General features: G+C 34.9%; 1 protein-coding gene and 1 pseudogene across 11 annotated transcripts; both read right to left on the bottom strand.

Annotated features, from left to right (window-relative positions):
• On the bottom strand, positions 1-27,535 carry LOC140957973 (pumilio homolog 23-like; annotated as a pseudogene).
• LOC140956729 (probable LRR receptor-like serine/threonine-protein kinase RFK1) lies at positions 21,067-24,082 on the bottom strand. Of its 11 annotated transcripts, XM_073413591.1 has the most exons (7): positions 23,757-24,079; positions 23,602-23,655; positions 22,600-22,665; positions 22,255-22,389; positions 22,077-22,120; positions 21,490-21,616; positions 21,067-21,224 (listed from the first exon to the last, which is right to left on the bottom strand). In XM_073413591.1, coding segments are annotated over exons 2-7 (378 nt in total). In that variant the 5' UTR covers positions 23,604-23,655; positions 23,757-24,079; the 3' UTR covers positions 21,067-21,220. The 11 variants fall into 11 exon arrangements, 6 of the variants coding, with proteins under 6 accessions (XP_073269692.1, XP_073269690.1, XP_073269689.1 ...); XR_012171517.1 differs by lacking the exon at positions 21,067-21,224 and having other exon boundaries at positions 21,268-21,806; positions 23,757-24,071; XR_012171519.1 differs by lacking the exon at positions 21,067-21,224 and having other exon boundaries at positions 21,268-21,799; positions 23,757-24,071.
• Positions 27,536-27,758: the final 223 nt, after the last annotated feature.

The following is a 27,758-nucleotide window of genomic DNA, read 5'->3' as shown; positions in this document are numbered from 1 at the left end:
TCAAAAGCTTATTGCCCAACAATTTCAAAATCCATCCCATGAGTGATTTCTTCTCATTCTTACCAGTAGATGATTTCCCCGTGCCAAGAAATTCTCCAACACTGCATTTTCAATAAAGCTACTAACCATTTCTACTTTTAATTTTTTGGATTTTCTTCTGAAAGAATCATCATGGATGCCGTCTCTTTGGGAAACCCATTGCTTTCTGCCACCCGCTTGTTGAATGACCTTTTGTGTTTAGTGGAACCCTGGTGAGCCAAAAATGGGGAACCTGAAGAGAAAAAACTATCGATCTCGTTTCTCATGCCCTTTAATGTTTCGGGTTGTAACTTGTGACTTGTGACTTGTATCAGCCAGAAAGTCAGAGCTTCGGGATGACTGTCTCCCCTTTGGTCCAAATGCTGCCTGGAAATCCTTGTAAGTGGATACTTTAGAAGCTTGACTTGATCTCTATTGTTCCGGGCGCCTCACGAATCTAATAGTGAGCAATAAAGGGTATTATATATCAGTTAACGGACTTGTAATGGAATTCCTTTGGAAAACGAGAAAAATTCCAGGAGTGCAATTCATCAATTACCAAAAACACCTTGCCAAGGAATTTAGATTGATATATAAAAAAACATATAATCGGTAAGTTATGATGTTACTTGGGCCAATTCAAAAAAAGAAATAAAATTAACCAGTACAGTATAAAAACCTATGATCATCGCACACAATTTCTCCCCATGTTGGCAACTTGAAATCATTTCCCACCATCTCAGCCACCTTACCCACACAAAATCTCCTAAATATCCGAAAATTAAATTAAAAACAGAAACCTGATGCACAAGGTGAAAATGAACAAAAGGTTAAAAAAACTATTCAGATTATGGAAAGTTCGAACATACAATTAAAGACATTTTATGCTGAAAGTGGTGACAGTGGATCTTATAATGAATTTTATATGACAAAATTTATTCAAAGCATACTTCCTTAGTTGAGGCCTCATGAAGTTTTTCGACTCTGATTAAATAAACAAGTTTTATGCCTCACACAATCTCATTCAAGGGATGAAAAACAAGAAGTCTATTTTTAATCATTTTTCTTGCACCACCTAATTGTTAATATACATTTATGTTCGTGAGACACGTTAAAAAAACTTGGAGAATATTCAAGTTGAGCAAAGCAACATTTCCAATGAGAAATGGAAAGTATACTTACCTCTCAACATCAAGTTTCTTCAAGAGGTAAGGGCCCTGTCTAGTCTTGGATAGCTCTGTTTGGACCAGTAGAAGTTCTAATACAATTGTTTCTCTCAGAGATATATTGCTCGCAGTGAAGCATTTATCAATTATATATGAACCAGATGGATGAACAGAAAGCTCTCCAAAATGTCCTTGAAGCCTTCGAGTTTTCGTGCAGTCCATTAAAAGAACATTAGTAGAAATTTTTGAATTTTAAGTCTGAAAAGATTAACAAGTAAAGAAACTTATATAGCAATGTCTAATGTTGTGAGCTGTAAATTAATAGCAAGTGTGCTGTCAAATTCATACAACGAACATCAAAGGTGGCACGGCTATCCTCTAACCATGAACCCTCTAAACACTGGATGAAAGACAATAAAATTAACAATTGATGATAGATTCATAATCCAATTTACTCGTAGCGTTATGCTTTTGTTTTAAAAGTAACTTTATCGGGTAGCTATCGATTAATTTCTGCAAACTGTTTTGGCTTATTAATCAAGCTGAACACACTCTTCACATAGCTATTCCTGGCACTGCATGGGATCTAATAGCACAACGGCATGCATGAGATAAGCAATTGAAAATAAGGTGCAACTTAAGACGGTTTAAATCTTACTTTATGATTAGCTTGCGCTTCTGCTTAGATAAAGCATCTGAGTTGAGAAAGGCCTCTATTACCCGGTTACCAGTGGGATCCTTTGATACTTCAACAACATGGTTAACCTCTAAAGATATGATGCCAACAATAAAAACTTTTATGTATTCCTACATGCAGAAAACAATGTGTCTGAAAATACACACATGCAAAAAATATTAAAATAATGAACCAAATTTGTCAAAAATAAAGTATCTTACTAGCAAATAAAAAAATAATGCAAAATCGAAAACAATATAAAAAAATATCTAGCACATTTATGCCGCTATCCAAAAAACTCTTCTCATAAATATTGCATCAATGTGTGGATTTTTCTCTTGAAAAGTCAAGTCCCATTGAATAAGAAGTTGAGTGGACATTTTGAAAAGTTACTGACAAGGCCCGTATTTCGTATTCATAATTTTGCGGAATTATTAAAAATTTTCTAAATAAATGAATAACTTGCCTAATTTATAAAATAAACATGTAAATAATTTTAACTTTAAAATAACAGCGGAAGCAAATATTGTTTTCAAACAACAATTTAAAAATAATCCAACGTATTAAAACTGAGTTTGAATAATAAAAGGTGCATAAATTAAAACATGAGGTCCTCGGGTATACTACTGCTGCCAAAAGATCGCTCACTGGTCTACGCCCTCCGTCTCGACCTCATCAGTACCTACAACAATCAAGTCTAGTGAGTCTAAAGACTCAACATGTATATATTGTGAATAACAAGTAAATATATCATAAAATCGCATGCAACGTAAAAATATAGTATCGTAAAGCGCATGGTGAAAATCGTATCATGAGTAATTATATCTACGTGCATATCTGAAAATCATACGTAAAAGCTTTGCTCCATAGAGCTCTGTCATATCATATCATAATTTTCTGGTAGAGATAATGTTTCTAAGCAAGTGGCCCATAACATAACGTAAGCGCCTGATCAGACTAAACCACAGTATACTGGGCGGTAGAGATCAATCACAGCCCTTGGACTGGATGTCCGTACCCATACATAATCATAAACCGGTCGTAAGTCACCGGGTGGAGAGGTCCTCGGTTGCGCCTACCGACTTCCAAACCCATAAGCGTAAGGTGGCCACAAGACATATCACATATATCTCAAAAATAAACATTTTATATTTTTATGCACGTAATATAATTAAAACCTTATTTTTATCGGATGAGTTGGATCGTTCCCAGGCTTGCTGCGACTTACTACTAATATGTGACACATGCAATAAATCTTAACTTGCACAAAACTTGACAATTGGACCAAAAACGAGACGATTCGGACCAACAACTTGATTTTTAATCATAGCATGTACCAACCCGAACAAACATTAAACCGACGTTTAACCATGATTAAAAATACCCCAAACATACTGAAAAATATGCACAAGGACTGTAAAACATGAAAATAGGTGAATGGAACTCAAAACCATAAAACACTCTTTCGAGAGTCATTTTGGCACCTTTCACCGTAAATTCTCGTACGACCTCTAAACTCGACCAAATCACAAACGGACAAAAACACGACTTTCCTAACTCATTAAGGTAGTGTCCAGTCCAAGGCTATGGGCTAAAAGCCAACCAAGAACTCAAACCACCACCAAAACCGTGACCCAAAGCTGCTGTCAAAAAGGCAGCAGTAGCAGCTTGTGTGTTTGTAGTAAAAATTCTGAAATTAATGACTATGGGCTTGAACCACCGCCCAAGGACTCTTACTAACATCCTAAGGCATGGCTTGGACCATTTCTAAAGGCTAAAAGCCAACCACAAACCAAGCCATCACCTAAGACAATGCACAGCTCAAACCGAGAATACAACTTTCTGTGTAGTGTGATGTATTGACTTGTTTTACTGTCTTGGGTCGTTCCAATGGCCATTTGATTGACCATGTCTCGATCTAGACATGATGGAGTGTTGTATGAACCATGGCTACGGGCTAGGAGCCAACCATCATCCATACAAACACTAGAAACTCGAAACTCACTCACACAGAAATATGAAGAACCGAAATGCACTTGAATTGTTTTGGTAAAATTTTTATGGATCCGTGAACCCAGCTTTAAAAAAATGATTTGATCACATCCTAGACATGTTAAGGTAGTGTTCCAACCATGGCTACCGTCCCTAGGACAGCCAAGATTCGAACACCCCCTTAAACCACTCATGTAGCCAAAACCGAGACTCACTTTTGCTGCTAAAGAATAAAGTTGCTGTAATTTCTTTGTTTGTGTGTGTATGGACTTAAAACACTGAACCGAAAACACCCTAACACGTTCTAAATTATGCCTAGAAGCAGCCTTGGCAGCCTGGAATCGAAGCAACTCCTGAAATCAACAAAACATCTCAAACCGTGAAGTTGGAAATCAAATGAGTTGAGAAAATCTGTGCAGATTTTTACTTGGGAACTTGCTGTCAATTTCGTGATTTTTGCTTGAATCATGGTTATATAATGGTTTAAAAATATTTATAGGACTTGATTGAAGAGCAAAGAAACAATATATACATGCCTGGAATTTGTTTTGAAGAAAACAAATCAAAACGACAATACGACGCGACGGAACCGAGTTGGATATCTTTTCTTGTTTCCTGCTGTGATTTTCACGATTTCTGCAGCTGGTTTCTTCTTGATATTTCGGTCATAGGAATGGGGAAAATGTTATGTAATGGAGGTGGTGGTTACAAGAGGTGTTAAAGGTGCCATAATATGTATTAAGGTGGGAGGTTACAAGTCAATAAGTTAAATGAGTTTTGAATTGCTTCTTACTCCCATAGGTTGGCCGATTCATTTTCTTATTTTTCTGCAGCATGTTCAGGATTTTAGCAGCCGATTCTTTCTGATATTTTTGAGCCTATGGTGTATGATATGTAAGTAATGAAGATGAATGTTATAAGTGGGGATTAATGGGTCTTGATGTGCATTTAGTTGAAGGTTACAAGTTAATGGAATTTTGAATGAATTTGAATGGCTACTCATTCCTTGCTGCCGTTGGGTATTTTTTTTTCCAGATTCTTGTTGCACGTTCCAGCTCATTCCCTAGACTAATAGGTTGAGGAACAATTATTTGAATTATAGTATTTGAAATTACTACTAATTAGTGATTTAAAATGGGGAAATGAATACACCATGAAGTCCAATTAGAAATGGTTTAATTGGAGAGTTATCAACCTTTGAAATATTTTATGGGTTGACTAAATTGTTACTAATATTGCATGTACAATGTTGTTTAAATCTAGTATTTTAAATGTTTAAGGTTTTAAACACCCCCATTATATATTTTAGTAAATTAACCATTTAATTTATTATAAACTCTTGCATGGTCTTGCATGGATTCAAATTTAAGTATTTAAATGCTATGTTTAATTTCTTGACTATATTATACCTAGATTAATTTATCCACACTTGTTTTGATTTAAGCTTTAATTAAATATTGAACCTAATATGATTTATTTACTAACTTGACTCCAATTAATTTAATAAATCCTAAGACATTCTTTTTCTTTAAATTAAATTATTCCTTGACTTAGATTAAATTTAGGAATATTTTTCTTATTATTAATCTTATCTCTAATCTCCAAACTCCGGTCCGACCTCGCGTATTTAACTGAAAAGATAAAACTAAACTTTTGCATTTAAAATAAATAGTTATGACTTGTCAAATATCAAAATGAATTAGACCCTTATATATTAATCATTTTTAAATTTAAATAGTAATAATTATGCATGTCTTATACGTAGTCTGATTTTCGGGTCGTTACAATCTTCCCCCCTTAAATTGAATTTCGTCCCCGAAATTCGCTAATCCTCGATAATCCAAAAGTTTAGATTCTTAATTCTATTATCCCAACAATCCACGCTACCGCTGCGCTACTCTGATAAAAATTAAGTCATAGGCTGTCCTTACGTTTCCTAAATAAATTTTTCTACCAAAATCCTCGTTTGTGAATCGCAACTTAAAACAACTTATGGTAACGTAGTTCTATTCAACTATAGCCCCGAATTTTGACTTATCCCGCAATTCCTCATACTAGAGGTGGATGTCCAAATTTAACGCGCCTTACTTTTCTTATAACATACCCAAGATGTTCATTGACCTATTATATTTCAATATTGAAATCTTAACAGCATCCCTTCTTAACTTTATTGAATTCAAGATATGTTAAAGCTTCAAGTCCAAGTATTGGCATTCATGCAGTTCGACTTAGGAGGTCTTAGTAAAACACTTAAAAGTTTAAACCTTATATCAACCCCATAATAATATTAGACTAAGATCCTTGAATCGAATCTTTATCTTACCGCTCCAAACTTACTTAACCTAACTATTTAGAAGTGCATCCCAATATAACGTTGTTGCAAATCTTAAGTTCGAGTGGTCTTAATCCATAAAACCCAAAATATACGATACCGATCTTCCACCTAAATAATAAAATTATTCTAGCACAAATTACATGCTTAAACTATTTCCTTTTCAATTAGAATAAAGTTGAGACCTAAGACCCTGGGACTTTCCTTATTGAAGCGAACGTCGCACCCTTACGTATCCTTAATGCTTAATTAATACTAGCGTATAAAACTTAATAAGTTAACCCATGGTAGCATTAGACTAACTCTAATAAATCAATTTCACTTATAACCCATAGAATTCTAGAATCCCCATATCACGCTTTTAGATTCCTTACTTGATAAAAATCTTAATATTCATCAATTGATAACTTATATTGAACACAACTAATTCCCTTTTGTTTTTATTTCACTCAAAATTTCCGTATGAACAAATATCCCATAAATTTGAAATTCAAACTTACCTAATCCAAATAGCTTTGAATAAAATAATTCCAATACGCATATCCGTTCAGTCCCAAGTTTGTTAATGACTTCCAAAATCTCTCAAGACAAAGTGTCTACCTTACCTCTTACGTGCGTCTACCAATTATACTAACCATCATCGTACCCAACTTTCCTAAAAATTTTAAATTCTCACAAAGTATAATCTTAAATGTTAAGATCATGACTAAAACTTGTGACACATCAAACTTATGTTCCCAAAATTTACTAACTCAATGTTTATCCTTATAACTTAACTAACCGATCAAATTTACCTTAAATCGGCATCACTTTAAATCCTTAATTTGCCACAACATGATTTCACTAACGCTTAAATTTTCATGCCTAAGATTGATTCATCCTACAATGTCCTTGGTTACCATTCATTATAACATTATAATCCCAATATCTAAATATTCTATATTTCCTTCGAGCCTAAATAACCGAAAATTCCTACCATTTAAACCGTTCAATTCTCACTTACTACTAGATAAGTTCTCAAATTTCCTAAGATTTTAAAATTAATTCTTACTTTCCTCGAATATCATCCAATTTTTCCCTAAATCTCGAAAATTCCACAATTACCCATGAGTCCTCAGTATTCCCAATTTCATTTTATAGATTTCCCGTATCATAAGGTTCAATAGTCTTAAGTTTATTATACCCAAAATTAATTCCCATAACACGTCTTACATTTCTATAAATACTTAAAATCCCAAGTGTTCCTCAAAAGTTCGCATTTAATCCTTAAAATTTTGAAAATTGCAACCTGACCCTTATAGTTCTCCCAATTTACATTTTGGCCCTACAACTCTTCGAAATTTGCATCATTGTCCCCATAAAATTTTCCATCTTTACCTCATTAAACTTTTAGATTCTCGAACTCGAAATTTAATCCCAAAATTTGGTAAATTCGAAAATAGTCCCTTAGAATTTTTTTTTGCACTTAGGTCCTCAAATTATTAGTTATTACAATTAGGTCCCTAAAATTCTCAATTCATGCAATTCCATCCTTAAATCTAACTAGGTAGAGCATGTATCCTAAATAAATTCTCATAATTAATCTTACATTTCCATAGATACTTAAAATCCTCAAATTGTACATTTATAATCCTAAAGATTGTCGTAGTCTTCGAATCGCTATTACTTATATGAAATCCTCAAAAATTTACTCGACTAGCAACCAAGAACCATTAATAATTTCTTAGAAATTCTACAAGTCCCAAAAGCATTCATAATTTTCAAGATTAACTTATAACCCATAAGGAGGACATCAACACTACTGACCTAAAAATTAATATAGTCAAATCATTTTCAACCTCTCCTAAAGCCCAATATTCGAATTCTTAGACATGTCCAATTCCAAACGTACCCAACATGCATAATTCCATAATTTATTTATTTTTTTAAAATAAACACTGAACAATTAAAATCTGAACGTAAAAACATTTCATGAAAACATGCTGTTAAAATAATTCATGCTTTAAATAAAATGCGTAAATGTAAAACTTACAGACCGAAGACGTGACTTCATGAGCTTCTCGAGAGCAGTAGTAGTACAACCCTTTACAAGATCATAGGCTCTGATACCAACTGTAAAGGCCCGTATTTCGTATTCATAATTTTGCGGAATTATTAAAAATTTTCTAAATAAATAAATAACTTGCCCAATTTATAAAATAAACATGTAAATAATTTTAACTTTAAAATAACAGCGGAAGCAAATATTGTTTTCAAACAACAATTTAAAAATAATCCAACGTATTAAAACTGAGTTTGAATAATAAAAGGTGCATAAATTAAAACATGAGGTCCTCGGGTTTACTACTGCTGCCACAAGATCGCTCACTGGTCTACGCCCTCCGTCTCGACCTCATCAGTACCTACAACAATCAAGTCTAGTGAGTCTAAAGACTCAACATGTATATATCGTGAATAACAAGTAAATATATCATAAAATCGCATGCAACGTAAAAATATAGTATCGTAAAGCGCATGGTGAAAATCGTATCATGAATAATTATAACTACGTGCATATCTGAAAATCATACGTAAAAGCTTTGCTCAATAGAGCTCTGTCATGTCATATCATAATTTTCTGGTAGAGATAATGTTTCTAAGCAAGTGGCCCATAACATAACGTAAGCGCCTGATCAGACTAAACCACAGTATACTGGGCGGTAGAGATCAATCACAGCCCTTGGACTGGATGTCCGTACCCATACATAATCATAAACCGGTCGTAAGTCACCGGGTGGAGAGGTCCTCGGTTGCGCCTACCGACTTCCAAACCCATAAGCGTAAGGTGGCCACAAGACATATCACATATATCTCAAAAATAAACATTTTATATTTTTATGCACGTAATATAATTAAAACCTTATTTTTATCGGATGAGTTGGATCGTTCCCAGGCTTGCTGCGACTTACTACTAATATGTGACACATGCAATAAATCTTAACTTGCACAAAACTTGACAATTGGACCAAAAACGAGACGATTCGGACCAACAACTTGATTTTTAATCATAGCATGTACCAACCCGAACAAACATTAAACCGACGTTTAACCATGATTAAAAATACCCCAAACATACTGAAAAATATGCACAAGGACTGTAAAACATGAAAATAGGTGAATGGAACTCAAAACCATAAAACACTCTTTCGAGAGTCATTTTGGCACCTTTCACCGTAAATTCTCGTACGACCTCTAAACTCGACCAAATCACAAACGGACAAAAACACGACTTTCCTAACTCATTAAGGTAGTGTCCAGTCCAAGGCTATGGGCTAAAAGCCAACCAAGAACTCAAACCACCACCAAAACCGTGACCCAAAGCTGCTGTCAAAAAGGCAGCAGTAGCAGCTTGTGTGTTTGTAGTAAAAATTCTGAAATTAATGACTATGGGCTTGAACCACCGCCCAAGGACTCTTACTAACATCCTAAGGCATGGCTTGGACCATTTCTAAAGGCTAAAAGCCAACCACAAACCAAGCCATCACCTAAGACAATGCACAGCTCAAACCGAGAATACAACTTTCTGTGTAGTGTGATGTATTGACTTGTTTTACTGTCTTGGGTCGTTCCAATGGCCATTTGATTGACCATGTCTCGATCTAGACATGATGGAGTGTTGTATGAACCATGGCTACGGGCTAGGAGCCAACCATCATCCATACAAACACTAGAAACTCGAAACTCACTCACACAGAAATATGAAGAACCGAAATGCACTTGAATTGTTTTGGTAAAATTTTTATGGATCCGTGAACCCAGCTTTAAAAAAATGATTTGATCACATCCTAGACATGTTAAGGTAGTGTTCCAACCATGGCTACCGTCCCTAGGACAGCCAAGATTCGAACACCCCCTTAAACCACTCATGTAGCCAAAACCGAGACTCACTTTTGCTGCTAAAGAATAAAGTTGCTGTAATTTCTTTGTTTGTGTGTGTATGGACTTAAAACACTGAACCGAAAACACCCTAACACGTTCTAAATTATGCCTAGAAGCAGCCTTGGCAGCCTGGAATCGAAGCAACTCCTGAAATCAACAAAACATCTCAAACCGTGAAGTTGGAAATCAAATGAGTTGAGAAAATCTGTGCAGATTTTTACTTGGGAACTTGCTGTCAATTTCGTGATTTTTGCTTGAATCATGGTTATATAATGGTTTAAAAATATCTATAGGACTTGATTGAAGAGCAAAGAAACAATATATACATGCCTGAAATTTGTTTTGACACAAAACAAATCAATACGACAAAGACGAGCGGCGGAGTCGGAGTTGGATTTCCTTTCTTATTTCTGTGCTGTTTTCACGATTTCAACAGCTGGTTCTTTCTGATATTTCGAATGTAAGGGTGGGGGAAGGCTAGGTAGGGAAGGTGAATGATATAAGAGGTGTTAAATAAGTCTTGAATTGCATTTAGTTGAGAGTTACAAGTGAGAATTTGAATGGGAATTGAATTGTTTCTTCACCTTGCTGTAGCTGCTATTATTCTTTTATTCCAGCTACTAACTCACGAATCTAAGCTGCTATTTTCTGATATTTTTCAAGGGTGAGAGTGTGGGTTTGCTAGACAATGAAGGTGAGTGTTAAAAGGTGTCATTATATGCATTAAGGTGGGAGTTACAAGTGTAGGCTTTGAATGCAATTTGAAATGATTCTCATTCCTCTTGCTAGCCGATACATTTTCTCCTTCTTGCTGTCTATTCACGTTTATTTGCTAGCAATATGGGCTGAGGAGCTTCAAGGAGAATTATGGTGCATATATTACCCATAACTATGGAGGTTAAAAGTGAGAAATGATTACACTATGAAAACCATTTAGTGGTAAATTTGAATGAGGTTTACTACAATTTTTGAATTGTCTTAACCAAATATTATTACTACTTCTTGCATGGTATAATAGTGTTTTAATCTTGCATTTTAAATTCTTAAGGTTTAATACACTCATTATATATATTTTTAATGAATGACAAATTAATTTAGAATAGAATATTGCATGGCATGCTTGACTTAAAATTTAAGTATTTAAATGTTATGTTTAATTTCTTAAATATATTAAGCCTAAATTAATTCCTCCCCAATTGTTTACACATTTTAACTTTTAGCTTTAATTAAATATTGAACCTAAAAGAATTTATTTAATAACTTGGTTCCAACTAATTTTAATAAATCCTAAAACATTCTTTTTCTTTAAATTAAATTATTTCTTGACTTAAATTAAATTTAGGAATATTTTCTTATTATTAATCTTATATTAAATCTCCAAACTCCGGTCCGGCCTCGCGTATTTATCCTGAAAAGATAAAACTAAACATCTACTTTTAAAATAAATAATCATGACTTAAAATTTATTAAAATAAACCAAACACTTCATATATTTATAAAAATTCATTTTTTTAAATTTAAATAACAATAATTATGCATGGCTTATACGTAGTCTGATTTTCGGATCGTTACAGTTACTGGATATCAAGGCTACACTATTATTGGGTAAAAAGGAAAAGCAAAGGTCACATACACTTGGGAATTTGAAAATTGACTGCAAAGTCAAAGAATCTAGAACTTGCACTTTGACGCCATTTGGCCAATTCCAGTTGGCTTTATCATTAGAACAGAAGTAACTGTCAAGAAACAATATCCGTGGAAAGATGGATGCTGAAGGCTCGTCCGCATTATGCACTGCATCAGAAAGGGCTTGACAACACTGCCAGGGTGATGTTGAAAAAATAGTCAAAAATTAAATGATAATGACCAAAAAAACTACTTTAAAAAAAGGGATGCGGTGATCAAAAGTTGACCCGAATAAAAAGTCCATATAACTAATTATTTTGTCAAATAAAAGTTCTCATAGACGATCTTAATATTTACAGGATATAGAAATGCGAGCTCGAGTAAACGTAGAAAAGAAACTGACGGAATTAGAAACCTCGTGCTCATGGATCTGAAGTCTTTGACTAGCAACAAGAAGAGCCGCAATAACTCCAGACTTTCCCAATTCGAAAAGAATCTTAAACTTAGTACCTAGTTCCTCCCAAATCACCTTTACCTGGATAGTACAGTGATTAAGGAATTGTTAATTGCCGAACAAATCTGCCAAAAATAATAATCAGGGAAGTGGGAACCATAAAAGATTAGCAAATATTATCATCTTACATCATGTGGTGAAAAATGTGCCACAATATTAATTTTAACATTAAAAACTCAGAAAGGTTAACATAAAAACCAAATAGACAGCAAGGTCCATTGCATTAACATTGACAAATCACCTCACAGCCAAATAATAAATTTTGAAAACACAAGATAGCTTTCTTAGACCAAAACAGGTAGCATTTACTGTTCAGAACACACAATAATATTGAGTTTTCCAAAGTCACAGCCCACAGCATTGGCCAAACCCGTAAATTTTTCCCATTTGTCGAAGAAGGGGCGACAATTTAAAATCATTTGCAGGTTCGTAAAATCTTTCTGGAAACTTTATTCCTGCAGGTGATAAAAAGATCAACTGAAAAATGCAAGCGCATAATAACAAAGAATTAGATTAAAATCAAAATTGCAGCTAACATTTCAATCATGGCAATACGTGATAGAAGCCAAGCTAACCAAGAATTCAAGATTCCATAGCAGCTCAAATAAAGGTCAAAGTGATTTTTACTTAAATCGAAATATGGATAAATGTCGCATCCAAAAATTAGCCAAGTACAAAAGCCCAAAAAATCAAATAAAGAAATGAAGATTTAAGAAGTTGGACGTACATGCTCTGGACTTCTGGCGTGGGACACCAATGCTTGCACAACAAAGTTAGCATAGGGATGCGATGACATCTTAAACAAAGAAGCCTTGAAAACTTTTGTGAATATTTGATTATATAAGCCATCAGGAGATACTGCCAAAATAACCTGCAAAAGGGGACGTGACGTCTCAAATTTTGAAGAAAATACTTCAGAGAAAAAAAGTAATGTTCCCAGTTCCCCCAATACTTTGTATGTGTCTTTTATGCATTTTAAGTTCTATTCTGTTTTACATGTGTTTCATTCTCGGTTCCAAGTTCCAACTATAAGTAATCTTTGATTTAGATCTACTATGTCCGTGTTTTTTTTAAAGAAACGAGATCATATTANTACATTAATCTTCAATCTCAAACTAAGTCTATAATCGATAACATAGCAAACTCTTTATGATTCTTAATCCACAAAGAAACCCGCAACTTCTTGATCTTTTTCCAACACATTACACTTGATATAGCACACAACAACTTGGGCAGAGAGAACAAGTGGCCCAACGCTTTTGCAATGTCTCACGGGTTGGAAGCTTCCCTAGCACTACAACCCACAAGAAAAATTGTACCTTCGATGAGATAGGCATTTTCCAAATGACACGAAAGAATGGAAACGAGGAAAGTCCCTATTAAGAAAAATTGACTCACGGAAAAATTTAACCGTGAAGATATCAAAGAATCATCAACCCATTCTCTAAAATCTGGCGCCCCTACTACCAATCTGACCTTTTATAAGGACTCTACTAAAAGACTAAACCCATCCACTTCCATGTCCGTCAATTCCCGTCTAAAACGTAAATTCCAAGAAACGACCGAATTAAAGGAGGGATTTTCTCAACTGAGCAAAATGAGAAATGGGTTTATTGTGAACTGAGGATAACTGGAATAGAGAAGGGTAAAGAACTTTGAAAGATGAGTGCCCCCCCCCACTCCCCCGAGAATCTTAAAATGTTGCCTCCTTTTTGTTAGAGTAGATGCTCTGTAAGCCAACTGTTGGCTGTAGAATTTATTGACTCAAGTGTAATAAACAATCTTTATTTTAATATAATTTACTTTTTAATGGTTTCGTTTTACTTTATCTGTATACCCATGCAAGCAGCATAGATAAAGTCCTTGATTATACTTTAATACAAATGAATCGTAATTCGATGTTGAAACTCATTTGTAAACACTGCATATTCTAAATTCGTTCCTAATCGATTCAGCCGCCTAAAACATAGATAAATGTCGCTTGAACTTGAGACTAGCATCTGTGATGTTGTGTACTGCGTTTCTTGGTAAGGGCATAGAGATGTCCAAACATGCAGATGGGTAGTCATATGATGATTATACCGAACAACCCTCCCTCGAACTTTCCCAGTGGTTATCATTCATCGAGAGGATAAGTCCGTGGTTATGATTGTACACCATTAGTTCTTACGACCCGGGACAACACTGAGGCTCTATATGCTAGGGATGTGCTTTGACTCGTTTACCTGCTCCAAGAAAGTCATCAGGTGGCGAGGTTGGGTACAGTTGCGACACTTATAAGAGCCAGTGCATTGTAGTCGAGGATTCACCGCTCACCTACGGGTGTGGATATCCTATGTGATCTGAAGTAATAATAGTGCATGGAATCTCTGACCAGAGTATGAGATGTACGTTGGAGAAGGAGTTTTCCACGCGATGCCACTATTATATGTGTCACATAATTATCGAATTAATATGCAACCCTCGATAAACCAATGGTTGTAGATTCGATCGGGATATATGAGATGAAAAGACCGTACTGTACATTAATCATAATCGACTGGTTCTTGTAGGCACTATCAGTGATACCTAGGGGATCATGGGGTCATGCTACTAGACGCTCTTACCATGATCCGATGGGTGCAACCAGAAATGAGTTCTGACATTCTTGATCAAGGTGTTGATGAAAAGAATGGGGCTAACTAGGGTAAGCCCAAATAAGAATAAATGTTATTCTGAATCACAAGGAGTTGTGAACCCACGACTAGCTGTATCTCTGAACCATTGAGGGTCACACAAGTACTGGATCGTTTGTTCCCGTTGAGAGAATAAATTCAAGGAGTTGAATTTATATTATGATATAGTAAATTCAAGGAGTTGAATTTATGATAATTAAATTATGAGATAGTAAATTGAAGAAGTTGAATTTATGAAATTTGGAGAGAATAAATTCAAGGAGTTGAATTTATAAAATTTGCGAATTTAATTTATTAAACTCAAATGTTGAGTTTATTAAATATTAAATTTTGGAGATAATAAATTCAAGGAGTTGAATTTATGATTTAAATGTTAAATTCAAATGTTGAATTTATGATAGATTTAATTTATTAAGTTCAAAAGTTGAGTTTATTAAATATTAAATTTTGGAGGTGATAAAATTCAAGGAGTTGAATTTACAATTTATATAATAAATTCAAATGTTGAATTTATAATGAATTTAATTTATTAAACTCAAAATTTGGGTTTATTAAATATTAAATTAAAATTGGTGGGACGTATGTTTAATGGACTTGTAGGAGTACAAGTCCAACATACTAAATAATTAAAGTTTTTAATGGACTTTGTTTAATTAATTAAATTAGTTGGACTAGCCCAATTAATTAATCAAGCTCATTAATGTTAATTAAATGAGCCCAATTATTATATTATGGTAATTGGGCCATGAAGGTTTTATTTTAAGTGGGAGACCTAAAAACCTAGCATATATCCATAGACTCTCCATTCTTGAAACTCATGAAAATTCCCTCTCCAAGAAGCACAAAATAATTTTTTGAATCTTTAATTTACTTAATTAATTTGATTAATTAAGTAAAGTAATGATTAGAAATAATAATAAGGATTTGATCCTTATTTGATGTGAAGCACATCCGAGAGCCTTAACAAGAAAATTTTAGAATTTTCGGCTCTTCTCAAATGAGTTTTTGAACCATTTTGTGTTTTTGATTTCAAACGCAAAACATCTTCTAATTTTCTAGTGCAAATTAGAAGAGGAACAAGTAATCCGGTCGTGGACCTGATTCGAAGTTTAAAGAAGTAGATTGATGAAGGATCGTAGGGATTTACAACAAGATCTACGTTCGCTAACACCGGAGTAGTTGGTGCCAAGTGAATTAATTCACTAAAGGTATATTCTTTATTCATATGTATGTTTATTTATTAAAATCATACGAGTGTTCAAATATATCTTGAATGTCAAGATCAAAAATTTTAAAACTTCCGCTGCGTTTGGGCACGTAGAAAACCGAGATCCAACACTTTTAACACAGCGCTCACTAACCGGAGAAAAACCGAGTAATTCTTGAGATAAATTTCCAAGGGCTTCAATAGTAACGTTGCTCGCCAGACCAGCATCTCATGCATTACCCCAAAATATGTATGACTATTTGTTACACTAGGTATAACCGTTATATCTTGATACGAGTTTTGCTTCGTCTGTGTTTATAATTTTTTCGCAACCACTCATCCGGCAAAGAGAAGTTCATTTCCATTTTAACTCTCACAAGCTTTAATCTCAACTGTTACAATGATAGTTTTGGAAAAAACCATGAAATCCCGATATTCAATCACCACTTTCAAGTGCTAAGTTTTAAGAATAAGTTAAGAGCCATAATATCAACAATACTCACAACTGATGAACCCGTCACCACCGTTTATGGGATTCCAGTAGAGGCAAGGCATCACATTGTGACCTTTTATACTCAATCCCCATTCCGATACCAATATGATATTAAGCTAAGTAATAAAAAGCGAAACAAACTTTTTATGACAAAAATGACAGCTAGCATTACTTTGAGTTGCACCTTTATGAAAATGGGTATTGTAACCCTCTGACCCGATTTCATAAAATAATAGCGGAATTTAAAATTTTTCTTGAAAAAAAGAAGGTTTAAAATACATTTCCATATAGTCAAAAGTAGACACATGATCAATCAAATGATAAAACAAAAAAAACAAAATATCATTTTTATGATCATGTCCAAAATGCTATCAAAATAATCTTTCCTTCCTCCATCTCTATATGCATATGACTCCGGCCTCAATCAACGTCCTGGCTCGTCGCTCTTATCTGCATCATATGAAATAACTGAAATGAGTATAAAACTCAGCAAGTGGAACTCTTACATAGCAATGTACATATCACACTCTGAAAACATGGCTTTGAAAACATTAAATACCATCAACTCTGAAACATGAATATCATAAAATGAATAACAATAACGATGGTATTTCTCTTTTCTCTGTTGGATTGATATCTATATAGTAACTCTGTCTCTGTACCTATATCCCATCGATATAGATCGATAACTCTGAGGGATATAAGCCCATGGTCGTTGATAAACTAATTGCATGCAATCTCTGACTATGTATCTATCAATCCAATAAAACATTTGAATTCTCTCTTTGCCATTAAAACAAACACTTTGAAGACTCTATTTTCTTTTGTATTCCCTTTAACATAATTGAGACATAAGAATGTCTCTAATATACAACAAGGTGTATTAATACATAGCCTGAATCAAATGGAAGGGAATAACACTTTAAAACCATTGAAACACAATACATATATAATCATGTGAGCACAAGGAAATGAATTCCACTTACTACACTTGGAAACTTGAATCTATACCCTTGGTTGGATTCCTACAATAATAAACCAAGTATTGCACCATTAACAACTCAATAATCACCAACCTATAACATTAAATCCATTAAACCAACACAACAACAAACCCAAGATGTCTCCCAACACCAAAACCAAGAATAAACTATACCACAAGCTTTCCTTAGCTCCTTGAACCCATAAGAACCTTGCTCACACTTCAAAACTCCCACAAGTAGCTTGAATCAAAGAAAGGAAATGAAACCCTAACCTCTCCTTGAGAGAAAGAACCGAGAAAATGGAAGAAGAAATGAGAAAAAATGAACCAACTCTTGCATTATATCACTTAAATCTCGAAAACACGTTTCTACTATTCATGCACCGCGGGTGCGCTACCTACCTCACCGCGGGTGCGGTGTGCCTTCGGCACCTAAACCAAATTTTTGAAATCGACGACCGCAGGTGCGGTACCTATCCCACCGCGGGTGCGGTGTCTCTTCGGCAATTCCACAAATTCTGCAATAAAGACCGCGGGTGCGCTGCACAAATCACCGCGGGTGCGATCTGCTCTCGGCCAAAACAACTCTATGCAACAAAATCGAATCGCAACGCTGATACAACAAAACTACCCATCAACTAATATAAACAATACCACAAAACAATAATAACCAACAATACTATGACCCATAATCACAACTCTTAACATCTAAATCAAACTTAATCTTAACCAAATAATCCATAAACATACGAAATCTTAAACTGTACCGTTCACCAGGCTTGGATATTACAGATATTTGCAGTATCAAATAAAAAAAACATAATATCTGAATATCAGAACTTGTACCGATGATGAAACATCGCATTCAAAATCATATCAAGAACCAAAATAGAAATGATTTTTATAGGCTCCCACCTCCATTAATTGGATGTAAGCATTTTCTTCCACTAAATATAGAACTTTTTTCCTGCTTCTATTAAATTTGCTTCCAAGTCTTTATCCACACTGCAGCCAAGGAGAATGGGAATCATTCGCAACAACTCTGGCTCGTTTCCAGCTAATAATTTCAAAGCAATCTTACCTCAATAGAATTCAAAGCTTACGTTATTAAAATAAATCACTACAAGTGTTAGAGTAGATTCCCTGTAAGCCAACTGTTGACTGGGAAATTTATTGACTCAAGTGTAATAAACAATCTTTATTTTAATATTATTTACTTTTTAATGGTTTCGTTATACTTTATCTGTATACCCATGCAAGCAGCATAGATAAAGTCCTTGATTATGCTTTAATACAAATGAATCGTAATTCGATGTTGAAACTCATTTGTAAACACTGCATATTCTAAATTCGTTCCTAGTCGATTTAGCCGCCTAAAACACGGATAAAGGTCGCTTGAGCTCGAGATTAGCATCTGTGATGTTGTGTAATGCGTTTATTGGTAAGGGCATAGAGATGTCCAAACATGCAGTTGGGTAGTCATATGATGATTATATCGAACAACCCTCCCTCGGACTTTCCAAGTGGTTATCATTCATCGAGAGGATAAGTTCGTGGTTATGATTGTACACCATTAGTCCTTACAACCCGGGACAACACTGAGGCTCTATATGCTAGGGCTGTTCTTTGACTCGTTTACCGGCTCCAGAAGAGTCATCAGGTGGCGAGGTTGGGTACAGTTGCGACACATATAGGAGCCAGTGCATTGTAGTCGGGGATTCACCGCTCACCTGCGGGTGTGGTTATCCTATGTGATTTAATGTAATAATAGTGCATGGAATCTCTGGCCAGAGTATGATATGTACGTTAGAGAAAGTGTTCTCCAATAGTACACGCGATGCCACTATTATAGTTATCACATAGTTATCGAATTAATATGCAGCCCTCGATGAACCAATGGTTGCAGATTCGATCGGGATATATGAGATGAAAGGACCGTACTGTACGTTAATCAGTGATACCTAGGGGATCATGGGGCTATGCTACTAGACGCTCTTACCATGATCCGATGGGTGCAATCAGAAATGAGTTCTGACATTCTTGATCTAGGTGTTGATGAAAAGAATGGGGCTAACTAGGGTAAGCCCGAATAAGAATAAATGTTATTCTTAATCACAAGGAGTTGTGAACCCACAGCTAGCTGTATCCCTGAACCATTGAGGGTCACACAAGTACTGGATCGTTTGTTCCCGTTGAGAGAATAAATTCAAGAAGCTGAATTTATATTACGATATAGTAAATTCAAGGAGTTGAATTTATAAAATTTGAGAATTTAATTTATTAAACTCAAATGTTGAGTTTATTAAATATTAAATAATATATAGTGGAAAGTATGTTTAATGGGCTTGTAGGAGTACAAGTCCAACATTCTAAATAATTAAAGTTCTTAATGGACTTTGATTAATTAATTAAACTAGTTGGACTAGCTCAATTAATTAATCAAGCCTATTAATGTTAATTAAGTGTATTAGGTTTTGGCTTAATTATAAATAGGAGTGATCAAGCCATAACCCTAGCCTCCACCTTCACAATTTTCGAAAATCACAAGTTTTTCTCTCAAAAATTTCGGCCACTTCTTTTTGAAGAAAAGTTTGAGCCGTCTCTCATTATTCGATAACACAAAACTTCTTCCAATTTTCTAGTGCAAATTGGAAGAGGAATAAATCATCTAGTCGTGCACCTGATTAGAAGAATTAACAAAGGAGCTTTTGAAGAAAGTTCGTGAGGATTCATCAAGAGCTAATCGGTTTATACCGGATTAGTTGGAGCCAAGTGATTTAATTCACAAAGGTATAATATTCTAACACCCTATGAATGTTTAATCGTAAAATCATACGAGCGTCCAAATCAAATATATTTTGATTGTCAAAATAAAATAAAAAAAATTTAAAACTTCCGCTGCGTTTGGGCGTGTAGAAAACCGAGATCCAACAACAAGAATATAGCCTTTTAGTGGCATTCAAAAATGTCCTTATATTAAGAATATAGTGACATTTATTTTCTAGTGACACCCGAAAACAATGTTGTCTATTCTCGTGTCGGCTAAAGGTTAGTGACATTTTGTAGTGTCAGTATATAATACTAAAACCGACATCATAAATGCCTCGATTTAAAGATACGAAGATATTGCAAAGTGTCACTAAAGACATGTAATAAAGAAACTTACAAATGCCTCCTTTTGTGTTAATGAGGACATTTATAAGTGCCTTTGTTTTATATTAATATGGACACAATTGATCGTCTTCTATTACTATATATAATGACAATGATAGATGCCTCCTTAATCTATTTACAAAGACACTGAAAATGTCCATATATCAGTTTATAAGGACACTTTATAATACCTCAACTTCAAGATTTTTAAACAATATTCTAATTCTTTTTTTCACAATCAATTCATACATATGATATTTTAACATAAAATAATATTAAAACTTTTAAAGAACGTAAAATGAATCAAAATAATATAAATCAAGGTAATAATATATAATTGCTGAAACTGTTCATTGCGATATATTTAAGTCGATCAATAAATACAAAGTTGCTACATTACAAAAAACAACTAAATTTGCTTAGCAACATCTTGGAACATCATATTTTAGACAAAATTTGGTCTTCTTGTTACCTGTGAGTACAATTTATATATGTTTAGAAATAAAATAAAAATATAAAAATATAAAGTAAATAATAATCATTTCAAAAGATCAAACATAATATCAAACGACAAAAAAACAGGTTCTCACACACAACTCTTAGATATGTATGCGCAACATATCTAACATCAACTACTTTCGAAAGAAATATTGTGATATCTTGAATCACGCATCAGGCATAAAAAACAAAGTTACAAAGGGCAATTGACAATAATATATGAACAATGTTTCCAAAACCTCAAATTCATGGGGCTTTTTCCTTTGTTGCGAAGAAAAGCATTACAGTCTGTAAGATCGTAAATAATACTACTCGAGATTCCTGAACGGATTCTTTTCCCATCTGGTCTCATCTCATCATCCTCAGCTGCAAAGGAAAGCATGCAAAATTAGATATCTAGAGTAAGAATTTAGAAAAGAACGAAGCTAACTGAACGAGTCAAAAAACTCTTTTCCCATTGCTTAATGCAGCAACATTTGGAGCAGCAAAATACAAGAGAATCTTTCTTTCAGTATGTGCCAATAATGACCTAGCCTCATCTCCTTCCTTCTTCAATCTTGCAATAACACGACACGCAACATCATGCTAAAAGACATGGTAGAAACTATTTAACCAAAAACAGCACACTGAGAAATCCACCATAATTTTAATAATTCTCAGGTTACAAACGAAAGAAAGTTATTGAGAAGAGAGGCTCTATACACTGAAACCAACCAAAAATAATGAAGGATAATCAAAATCCAAATTACGAAAATGATATAATCACATTTTGTTCACTTAAAAAACATACTACTTTTTCGAAGGAAGAAAAGGATAGCATACTTACATCTAGGACAGAATAAATCCTTAGTACATGGAAGGATTCGGCCTCTGTTAAAGGTCAAGCATGGGAAGAGTAACCATCAGAGAGAACTCAAGTTTACCAACTTGTTATATTTCAGACTAGTCCATATTATTGACCGTTAATGAGGCAAAAAACAATAAGTAGCCGAAATGCATCTTACTGTGTATTCACTTTTGATGACCCTTTGAACAAGAACATTTTCTCATGATTATTAAAATACAAAACATACATGTAGCCTCCATCCTTCAGGATTGTTCCAGGTATATTTCCACTCAGCATGTTGCAAGTCAAAAAACTACAACCGTAAGATCATTTTGTTAGAAACGTGTTGGCCGGGAATAAAATTATTGGTTGAGAAAATGCACCAGAAACGAAGTGAACCAGGTTAAGTAAGAAGAGAAAAGCCTGATTTATTGCATATTATTATACTTCCATCAGGATAGATTCTTTCTCTACAGATGATACTTCATTAAAAAAAATGGCAGAACATTATAGTAACACTCACACAAATTTCAGATTTCTGGAAATGTTATTTTGAATCCCTCCCATGAATTTATTGAAACTGACATCCCTGTCAATGAGAATGAAAGAAAAATATAGTCGATACAGATTTAGAATGTCATTTTTCATTAATTTTCAGATAAATAGTTTTTAATTTTTTCAAGAAAAAAAGGAGTGCACTCTGGTAGGAGAAAACACAATTGAAATAGTAACATGATCACAACAGTCAGTTTAATATCTGAATGATACAATAGCAAGAGTGTAACAAAATGAGACGAATTTTAATAGTTCTAAGGAGTGCTCAAGAATCAAAATGGACTGAATAGCCAAAACAATGTAGGTTATAATACCTCCAATCTCCATCAAATAAGCATTCAATGTACAACACCAGTAAATTCCAACATTGTCAATTGTCATTTTTCCTCAAGAGGTTAAGGTCCTCATTTTATCCAACTCAGCATACACAGTTCATAGAATTAGAAACATTTACAAATCAAATTGTTGTGAAAGAAGCATTTATTTTCATTAAGGAACATGTGTTTTACTTAGTTTATCATATTGATTTAAGGAAAATCCATCGAACTCAATCGGTTGAGGTTTGATGGTCACCAGTGGATAGATGGTGTATCTGCACCAAGTAGCTGAATAAGAGAGTAAAATAAAGGAGGAAAAAAATGCAAGTCCCAAGAAAAAATACTAGAAATTCAAATCTTCTGAAAAAGAGAAAGTTCTATTGTTTTTTCCAGTTGTGAATGAAGGAATTCTCCCACTTATGCTGAGATCATTTATCCTAATGCAACGCAGTAGCAATACCATTCAATAAACTAGAGAATTTCAAAAAATTAAATTAGATTAAAGGTGATAATACAATGTATTTAAAAATCTTTTATGTTAGTTAATCCAGCAAAAGACATTGGCAACTGCTATGTTAATTTGTTGGGAGGACAAGATCTTGCGATTCGATCAATAGCCTTAAATAATGAAATTGTTGGTCGTAGGCCTATACATTCGAGTAGAAAGCGGAGCATCGGCTGAACTTGCCGAAAGTCACTGTTCACCACTGAAACCGTGAGAAAAAACAGGGAAAAGTTGAGCTCGATCATGAATTAGATTAATGCTCAACAACAGGTGAAAATACTGTCAAAACTGAAGAAAACTCACCAAGAACTAGGCTGGAAATCTCGAACAAGATGGCACAAGAAATAGCAGAAACAAGACTCGCTCTAGGGCTTTGAATCGCCCGAATCGATGCTAAAATCCTTCGATTCATGGCTTAGACCGATGCTACATGTCATGAGCCATGATTCACGGTGGCTCTGGTGGCAGAAGGTGGTGTTGTGCAATGATGTAAGGGATTGGAAGGAAGCCGATTTGGGGTGAGATAATGAGATTGTTGGAGAGAGAAATTTTTTTAGATACGTATGGGGGTGAGAGTGAGAGATGATGGAAGGAGAGATTAAAAAATTGGAAATGAGTGGGAAAAATAAGAATTTTTAGTTGTATTCATTAAAAACGTCATTATAACATATCTAATTTGATATTTTTTTTATTAAAAATTTTAAGTTTAACCAATGTCATGATATGTATGTAATAACGACATTATTTTAAAAATGTCACTAAGAAAATGTCAATATAACCATTTTTTCTTGTAGTACAAAGAAGTTCTCAGATATAATATCTTATGGATGGACGTATTATTAGTTACACTACGAGATCTCATGCTCATACACAGTAAAGATAAAAAAAATAAAATACCCATCCCCAGTTTACCCTGTGCAACAACAAGAAAAGATCTTCCTGTGTACCATAGTACGATGAATGTATGAGTCTCATATGTATTTTATGTAGGACTTCCACATGTAGTAATGCATCCAACAGTGTATGCTAGACAAAAATATTCTCCTTGTGTAGGATAGATCAACCCTCATCCCCATAATTTTCACCAACAATGGAGCAGATTGAAATGAACAGGCGGGTATTAAAATTAAAAATTAACAAAAATCTTTAATTTCAGTATGAAGAGGTGGAAAAAGTTATAACTTTAGCTCAAACATACCTGTAGGACCAAACTACTGTACTGATTCAATTGTATGGTTGCAATTGTTAGAGTAGATGCCCTGTAATCCAACTGTTGGCTAGGGATTTTATTGACTCAGTTGTAATTAACAATCTTTATTTTAATATAATTCATTATTTCATGGTTTGTTATTTCTTTATCTGTATACCCATGTTATCAAACATAGATAAAGACATTGTCTATACTTTAATACAAATGAATCGTAATTCGATGTTGAAACTCGTTTGTAAACACTGTATGATCTAAATTCGTTCCTAGTCGATTCAGCCGCCTAAAACATGGATAAAGGTCGCTTGAGCTCCAGAATAGCATCTGTGATGTTGTGTACTGCGTTTCTTGGTAAGGTCATAAAGATGTCCAAACATGCAGATGGGTACCCATATGATGATTATACCGAACAACCCTCCATCGAACTTTCTAAGTGGTTATCATTCATCGAGAGGATAAGTCCGTGGTTATCATTGTACACCATTAGTCCTTACGACCCGGGACAACACTAAGGCTCTATATGCTAGGGCTGTGCTTTGACTCGTTAACTGGCTCCAGGAGAGTCATCAGGTGGCGAGGTTGGGTACAGTTAAGAAACATATAGGAGCTAGTGCATTGTAGTCGGGGATTCACCGCTCACCTACAGGTGCGGATATCCTATGTGATCTAATATAATAATAGTGCATGGAATCTCTGGCCAGAGTATGAGATGTACGTTGGATAAGGAGTTCTCCAATAGTACACGCGATGCCACTATTATATGTGTCACATAGTTATCGAATTAATATGCAACCCTCGATGAACCAATGTGTAGAGGCCTCTAAATACGTACTTGAAAATTTGTGGAAAATTCAAAAATTTTCTTCTTAATAGATTACAATGCCTCATTCATAAATAAATAACTGATAAAAGTTTAATCATTTAAAATAACAGCGGAAGTAATTGTTTGTTTGCTGAATAATAATTAAAAAATAATTCAACAACGATGCAAATGTTTGAGCCAAAATAGTAAATACTAAAATTGAGGTCCTCGGGTTCCACTACTGCCGACCCAAGCTAGCTCACTGATCTCCGCCCTCGGCCCCGACATCATCGGTACCTACAACAATCAAGTCTAGTGAGTCTAAAGACTCAGCATGCATATATCGTAAATAACAAGTAATATATAATAATAAAATTTCATGCGAAGTGAAAATATCATGTCATGAGGAATTATAGTATTTGCATAACTGAACTGTAAATATCTTATCATGGATAATTATAAATACGTGCATAACTGAGCTGAAAATCATAAGTGGACTGTTAGCCCAATAGAGCTCTGTAATAAAATAGTCTGGATGATAATTTTGTTGAGACTATGTTCTACGCAAGTGGTCCCATGAACTGCACTGAACTGAATTGAACTGACCGGTAACTGACGACCGGGTGAAATACAAATCGTCTGATCAGACTAATGCCACAGTATATTGGGTGGTACAAAACTGAACAGACCGGTAACTTGCGACCGAGTGAAGTAATAATCCCACAATAGCACAATGGCCACAAGCAATATCACATAAATCTCAAAAATGAAAATTTCTATTTTTATGCACGTAATATAATTAAATAACTTAATTAAATGTCCTGTACTAATTTTACAAAATGGGTTGGATCGTTCCCAGGCTCGCTGCGACTTAAATCTAACATGAAAAATATGCAATTGATTTTTCTTGACCAAACTTTGTAATTGAATCCAAAAACGAGACAATTACGCCCACTGTCTTAGTATTTAATCATGACTCCGAGCCAACCCGAACCAACACCAAACCAACGTTTAGTCATGATTAAAATACTCTTAAAAATGATGAAATAATTCTCCTAAATTTACAGTACTCGAAATTTAGTAAATGGAGGCCAAAAACGTGAAACGCTCTTTCGAGAGTCACTTTGGCACACTGCACCGTAAATTCTCGTACGACCTCTAAAATGCTCCGAATCACAAACGGCCAAAAACATGACCTTCCTAACTTGGTGAGGCACTGTCCAGTCCAAGGCCATAGGCTAAAAGCCAACCAAGAACTCGAAACACACCTCTGAACCGCAGCACAACTTGCTGTCACAAAAATACAGCAGCTGTGTTAGCGTTTCCTTGCGTCGTTGGCGAGGCTAATGGCCATTGGGGCTTGAACCACCGACCAGAGCCTCTTCCCAACATCCCAAAGTGTTGTTTGGACCATGGCTAAGGGCCCTAGGCCAGCCACAATCCAAGCAACACTATAAACGTTACCCTGCTGCCACCCGAGGGCCAAGCTGCATGCATAGGGGCACCTCGCTTGTTTGCTGTCACATGCCGGATCCAATGGCTATGAGGTTAACCACGGTCCGTGCTAGACATGCTAAGGTGTTGTATGAGTCATGGCTAAGGTCTAGAAGCCAACCACAACCCATCCAAACCCTCAAAACCGAAACTCAACTCATGCAGAAAATAAAGGGATCGAGGGGCTGTTCTTGTTTTTGTTTTAAAAACTGATGCAACCATGGACTATGCCTTGAAAGGCCGACTTGATCATGAATTAGACATAACAAGGAGATGTTCTAACCATGGCTACAGCCCCTAGGGCAGCCAAGATCAGAAACATCACCCTTGGACAAGAAGCATGCACATCGGGACACACAAATGGCATAATGGGGAGTTGCTGTCATTTCTGAATTTCCAGCGGGTATGGGGCTTGAACGAATGGATCAATATGATCCTAATATATCCTAGTACATGTCTTGATGCAGCCCTGGGATCCTATGGTCGAGCCAACCACCTGAAACCATCAAACAAACAGAAACGTGAATCATGAAGGAAAACAGAAAATTCTGCACATGCATTTTCGAAAATGTCCTTCATGTATTTCGGTTTTCTTACAATAAATTCATGTATGTTCTATGTTTAAAAATATCCATATGGTTTGATTGAAGAGTGAAAGAAATATAGACATGCCTTGGATTTTTGTTTTGAAAGAAAACAAACGATTACGACGACGCGGCGCGGAGGAGATGGAGTGCTTTGCTTCTTGTTTTTCTCTCTTGTTTTCTCTCAAGCCTCACACAATTTTCTTGTCTGAAAATGC

The sequence above is a fragment of the Primulina huaijiensis genome, chromosome 14, assembly GCF_012295235.1.
Source record: "Primulina huaijiensis isolate GDHJ02 chromosome 14, ASM1229523v2, whole genome shotgun sequence".
Lineage (NCBI taxonomy): Eukaryota > Viridiplantae > Streptophyta > Magnoliopsida > Lamiales > Gesneriaceae > Primulina > Primulina huaijiensis.
The sequence above is the reverse complement of the archived record's forward strand: the minus strand, read 5'-3'. Positions and strand labels throughout refer to the sequence as shown.

Excerpts from the sequence above, each read along its gene's own strand:
- LOC140956729 (XM_073413589.1), bottom strand. Across the intron at positions 22,390-22,599 it reads TCCAGAAATCTGAAATTTGT|TTTTTTGACTTGCAACATGC; the intron begins GTGAGTGTTACT and ends TTACGGTTGTAG. Across the intron at positions 21,617-22,076 it reads GGATTTATTCTGTCCTAGAT|CTGAGGATGATGAGATGAGA; the intron begins GTAAGTATGCTA and ends TTTCCTTTGCAG.